General features: G+C 45.4%; 1 protein-coding gene across 7 annotated transcripts in view; it reads right to left on the bottom strand.

The window, feature by feature from the left end:
* The window catches only part of LOC144119412 (monocarboxylate transporter 9-like), a 248671-nt gene that overhangs the window by 5306 nt on the left and 237317 nt on the right, over positions 1 to 6048 (bottom strand). For 4 of the 7 annotated variants that reach the window (XM_077652031.1, XM_077652032.1, XM_077652033.1 and 1 more), the window contains one exon: positions 1752 to 2966. The exons of 1 other annotated variant lie outside the window; for it this stretch is intronic. In XM_077652031.1, coding sequence (XP_077508157.1) covers positions 1752 to 2966 — 1215 coding nt within the window. The remainder of the gene's footprint in view (positions 1 to 1751; positions 2967 to 6048) is intronic. 2 more of the 7 variants (XM_077652036.1, XM_077652037.1) reach the window with 2 other exon arrangements.

Below are 6048 nucleotides of genomic sequence, written 5' to 3'. Positions count from 1 at the left end.
TGGGCGAAAAGCAACTAGCGCGAACGAGCCAGCAAGTACAGGCTTGAACCCAAGCTAGGGCGCAAGTTTTATCTCGAACCAGGCAAAACATCCCTAGATGGCGCAGCGATGCAGTCTGACTTGCTCCGGCCGTCGGAGCCACGTCCTGGGCACTTCGGTCCGCGATAGTACAGTCGCGAGTAAAAAAGATTAGCACATATGACGGAACACCGGTGCGCCGGAATGAAAACGCGTGGGGCTGCGGGTGATAAAGAGGCTGATAACGAGAGTGCCGGGCCGGTCCCATTCTACAGTGTTACTGGGGTTCAGCGGACTGTCACAGCCCAGCAAAGTTTATTTTTCTGTTTCGCCCTCGCTCTTTTTTTTTTTAGCGCATGCAGCCTTGCTCCCGCAGGCAACTGGTGAAAATAGAATAGCTGTTTTGTTTTGCTTGTTTGGCAGTTATTTTTGCGAGCAGCCTTAGCCGCACTGCGCTTGGTAACTGCTTGAACAGCTCTGCATCTAGGAGCCGTCATGGTCTCCCAAGAGAGAATATTTGAATATAATTAAAAATATATCGTGGTCAATGAAAAAGCGACTTGCTAAACCGCAGCTGCACGACTCATCGCCAGATATGCTTTTGGCGGCGGTTCAAGAGGAATGGAGCAGGCCCTAGGCTCTTCCTGACCTTGCAAGCAGCTTGTTCAGTTGAAATTTAGCGCTCGTGTTGTCTCTTTCTTTGTTCGTCCTGGCGTCGTAGCGCTATCTGTTCCGTCACGGCAAACCAACTCGCCCGAACAGCCACTCTGAGCCTGTTTGACTCTGCTTGAGCACCTTCAAAGCGTTGTGAGAGTCGGTGGGGACTATGCATGTCATTAGTGCAACGACGTGTTTGCTCTCGCATCACGACAGCGAGCTGGCTATCCTCCTTACTTCTTTTTCTGAATTGATGGCATAGTGCTCCTGTTAATATTGTTACTACAATTTCCCAACAAAGTGACGAATGAATTAGCTGCATCGGGAAAATAAACTATATCTCTTTTCCGAGCTTGTATAATACTGGCTAAAAGCAGCACTATCAACTATTGTTCCCGCGAGTTCCTTTTGACAAACCATCACAGACATAAAAAGACAGTAATAGAAAGAAGCCATCTTTGCTCATGATAACCGAGCCAAAATAAATGCCGCATGCACAGTCACGTAGGGTCGGCACTTCGACGCTCGGGCGATGGCACGCTTGATTAAGCTTACTTCCAGCCGTCCCCCGTCCCCCCCTCCCCCATGCTGCAAATATGGAAACGGCCCGATGGGCAAGTCTGCAAACCGCAGCGCCGCGTGGTGAGATATACAAATTCTGGTCGCCAGTGAATTGTGCTAATATTTTTTACTCGCGACTGTACTATGTTTAGCTGATTTCGCTCAGACGTCGTGCACGCACTTTTAAAGGCTACGTTGAACCAGGGCCTAATTGCAGCATGTGCTGATTTTATGGCTAGCTCCCCGTGTTTCGTATATGACGCACCACAGGGTCAGTTTGTACCGGCTCGCATCGACTCGCTGGCAGTCGTAGTACTAGTACTCAAAACTTTTCGTTAGTTTTTCTTCCCTGCACAGCGTGGTAGCTCTGTCCGAAAAAAAAAAATTGGGTTATTTTCAAGGTTCGCGCTTTCTACGTTACTTATCTACTCTCTTCTAAAGAGAGATAAACCTGTGCACCTAAATAGTATGTCTTTTGCGCATGAAGTGATAAATATTATGGACACGTTATTCACCTATTAAACAAGGCGTTGTGAAGGATCCCACAGCTGCGGCGGCAGACATGAACCCAAGAGCCATAGGCAGGTTTTCTTCCCCTGCTACGGACGACAGGCTTTCCGCGATTCCCACGTTAATGTAGCCGCAGGGTAGGCCTAACGTGAGAGCGACTGTCCAGAAGCCGACTTTTTCAGTGAGAAATGGCAAACCAGCAGCGAGAAGCGATGCCAGAAGGCAGGACAAAGCCAGCAGCAGAGACGTCGAGATTAACTTCCAGTCGGTTAGGCATGGTATGAGAAGCCGACACAGGGCGTCTGTTACAGAAAAGAAGCTGAGCACGTGTACCGCGTCAGCTTCGGTGACTCCGCTGTCCTTGGAATAGTCAACAATGACAGTCAGGTAGGTGTCTAGGAAGAAGCAGTACGCCCAGAAGCCGTAAGCGATGACGTAAAACCGTGGCGTAGAGATCACTGCGCGAGCGCTTTTCGCCAGTGCTGACCATCTGGACGAGCATCTTTGAGATACAGATATAGAATGTGGCTCCTTCTTGAATTCGCCAAGCACGTTTTTTATGTCTTTGCTCTCAAGAAGTACTGGAATTGAGAGTTTTAATAATTCTTGCAATTCACCTGGTGCCATAGTGCACAACGTTTTTGCCCTTGTATGTATGATGGATGCAGTTGCATTTTCAGCAATTTGGCACATATTCGGCGGCACACGTGCTATAGATGCGCTTCTGGGCATGCTTTTTAAAATTAAGGAATTTTCAGTTAACGTAGCATCTAAGGGGCAGGACGAAAGTGTTCGTTTGCTCGAAATAGGAGAACGACCATGAATATTTTTCTCATGCGCTTCAACCGTTACCATTTTAGACGTTGATGATGAGCTGGTGAAGTTTTCTTCTTCTTTTTTTCTTGGTTTTGAGAGTGCATGTAATGTTGGTTTGGAAGCACTCCAGGCGGCTTCTTGGCTGCATGTCTGTCCGTGTTTCGGCGGCTCGCGTTGGCAAAGCAGAATCCCGACTAGTGGGATGTTTATCATGAAGGCTCCAGTCAGCAAGAGCGTGCCACGTAGCCCGTACTCTCCCAGCGTATAGTGGAATAGCGAAGGAAAAATGAACGACGCCGCTGGCGCACCCGTCATGACGACACCCAGGGCAAGTCCGCGCCATGAATCGAACTGGTCGCCGAGTCCGATGACGCTGCAGTTGAAGATTATGCCTTGTCCCGTACCTGCAGAGGAAAGCATATTCAGGGATTTCATGCAGGGTATAAATGAGGTGCTGAATCCTTCGCCTATCCGCGCCTTTACCAAAGGAACGCCTCGGAGAATATGAGAGGCTATTGGAGCCGTGGCCGTTCGCCACAGTTGCTCCTGAAAACAGTGCAGGTGCAAATTTGATGTTTACCGTTGTCCGCTTTCTTTAACCAAAGTTTTTTATGCTTCCTCTTGAATAACGCTTACGGGAGCGCTTGTACACTAAACGCCACAGCCTCTATGTTTTTCATGGCGCTCCGGCTCCCGCAAATATCTCGAGAAGGATGCCCATTAGTGCGCAATCATCGCGCCTTCAATTCCCTTCCCCTCCAGCCTCAAACACACACACACACCGATACAAGATTATGACGGTGGAAATGCAAGATAAATGAATGCGTTCCTTTGGCGTGTAAGTCTTCGCAAAGATTTACTGCACACAGAGTGTTTCTGACTAATTTTTTCCGCTACTTTATCTAAACTCAGATCTTTGAGTGTGGAGAATTAAACCGCCAGCATATCGTTTTTATAAGAATCGTGAGCAACACCAGCGATAACAAGAAGGCGGAAGCCAACAGACAAGGTAGCGACATCCAGCCTTCAAAACAAATTAAAAAAAAATTGGCTCAGACAAGATTGTCCACCCTTTAGTATTAAGAGCGCTGTCATAATATTAAGATAAACCAGCTGGCGCTTGGGGCACCATGACGTCACCATAAAGAGCGGAGAGCACTAGTTTCTTGTGATGCTGAGACGACAAAACAACAAAAAAGCAAACCATATCCTGTTCTTTCTTTTCATGAGGGTGTAGCAGTCCTCTTTTTATACAGTAAGGATAGATATTACATTGTAGCTCTATTTCTGAGATATTGAAGACAATTTGGCTTTCACTAAAAGAGAGAGATGTCACCGATTGGTTTTCATTCAGACTGAATAGTTCTGTGGTTCCCATTCTGTTTTTTCAGTAAACTTCAACTGAAACATTCCTGTAAGGCATCCAAAAATTCTTCATTCTGGCCGCCACGGTGGCTGAGTGGTTATGACGCTCGGCTGCTGGTCCGAAAGACGCGGGTTCGATCCTGGCCGCGGCGGTCGAATTTCGATGGAGGCGAAATTCTAGAGGCCCGTGTACTGTGCGATGTTAGTGCACGTTAAAGAACCCCAGGTGGTCGAAATTCCCGGAGCCTTTCACTACGGCGTCCCTTATAGCCTGAGTCACTTTGGAACGTTAAACCCTCTTACACCAAATCAAACCAAATTCTTCATTCTTTACCAGGTTGCCTTTACGAGTGTAATTAAAATGAAGACATTTACCTGGACTGAATTTTTTCAAAACACTGAGAAGCAGGAACTGACCAGACATGGAAAGCTAGTGTGTTAGCTTGAGGAATGACGTGTTTTTATACAACGCACAAAAAAAAAACACACTCGGGAAGCAAAAGCAGCTCGCGCGCAAGCAAAGAGTAACAAAACCTTGTAAAACCAAATTAAACAAACTTCGCACAGCATGGTGGCAAAGGAAAGGCACATCTAAGACCTCTTTGTATATACACATCTACAGCAACTAATCCACTCTAATCACAAATTGTAATCTCAAAGCATTTCAGGGAGGGCAGCAGAGGTCATTCGCCAGGTGTTTCACTTCTTCAAAGCATGAGGTATCAGGAACGCAACAGATTTCCAGTCATTCGTTGGCATACTTTTATGCTGCAGATTAAAGTCAGCCCAGTGGCAGTGTAACTCCGGCGATGGGCCTGACAGCTTTCTTTTCCAACATGAACCGATTGCTTCCATTTTCTATAGATGTTTTGCCACAAACCAGATGACGAAGAATGATATATGGGGTGATCTTCAACAATTACAGATTTTTGTTTCAAATCTGTGCGAGATACATCGGCGCGGTCTGTGCATGTAGATTTTACAGCAAGGCAGATATTATGTACTTGGTACAGCGTATTAAGGAAACAATAATAAATAAAGTGAGGTAATCAACTTCATTATTTTTAATCTCAACGGACAAGGTTTTATTGTGAAATTGAAGGCTGCCTACAGTAACGAGATAAGCCCTGGTTTCGAATATCCTAAATCGGCAGCGTAGATGAAATATCGAACATATAAAATCAGGATTTTAAAGCTGGTTTCGTTGAATTTCCCGCATTTCTTATTTATAAAATGCTTTCGATGCGCGTTGCACCGCCCGGAAATCAAGTTTTCTTCTTCATGGTCGAATACAGACACGGCGTGTACATGCAATGGAAAACAAAAAAAAAGAGACACCGGTTTATGAATATGTACTGTGGGAAAGGCAACTCAAAGAGTTTGAATTGAATATTTTGACGTCCATTGTGTGGGAACAGCGCAACATCCGCGGGACATATATAGACAAGACAAGCGCTGATGTTCTCCATTTCGAACCACACTGCTCAATAGGAAAATGTAAAAGCAGGGCGATGTTGACGGCGTTCAGTTTCGCATTATAGATTGCCCTATAAAATTAAAAATAAAAGGTACATTAATTGTTATACTTTTTTAATTAAAATCGTTTAATGATTAGTCTTTATGTGTTATATAACGTCCGCATTACAGCGCAATCTTGAAGTAACACTCTCCGAGTTTTAGTTTCGATAAAACTCAGCAACAGTTAAAAAGCCTCCTCTCTAATTCAGACAAGAAGAACTGATACCTAATTTTAAACGAACAGTAAAATAAGATCAACAAGGAAAGGAGGCCAAGCGCAGGTGCTAGTTTTATTTTAGATGCGTTGCAAGATCACTCCGGTTCACGCAGCCATCAAAGACAACTACAAATTAAATTCAAGTGTCCGCTATTTCTACATAATCGCAACTAAGTGGAAACCATCGGTTTAGGCTAGTTAAGAGGTTTACTGGGCGGAAAAAATATGGCTTTAGACTTATTGGTGTTCACAGCTATGCAACTGCACCGGGACCAGGCGTAGAGCAGACTGAAGACGGAGTTATCTCTCCCTATCAGGCCATCGGCAGAGGTGCCAGACAAAAAGAGACCTAAACGTTTTTTAATTGGCGCAGCCAATGTCCCAGC

The sequence above is a fragment of the Amblyomma americanum genome, chromosome 2 (genome assembly GCF_052857255.1).
Source record: "Amblyomma americanum isolate KBUSLIRL-KWMA chromosome 2, ASM5285725v1, whole genome shotgun sequence".
NCBI classification, from domain to species: domain Eukaryota; kingdom Metazoa; phylum Arthropoda; class Arachnida; order Ixodida; family Ixodidae; genus Amblyomma; species Amblyomma americanum.
Note: the sequence above shows the minus strand (reverse complement) of the source record. Positions and strands in the feature narration are given on the sequence as shown.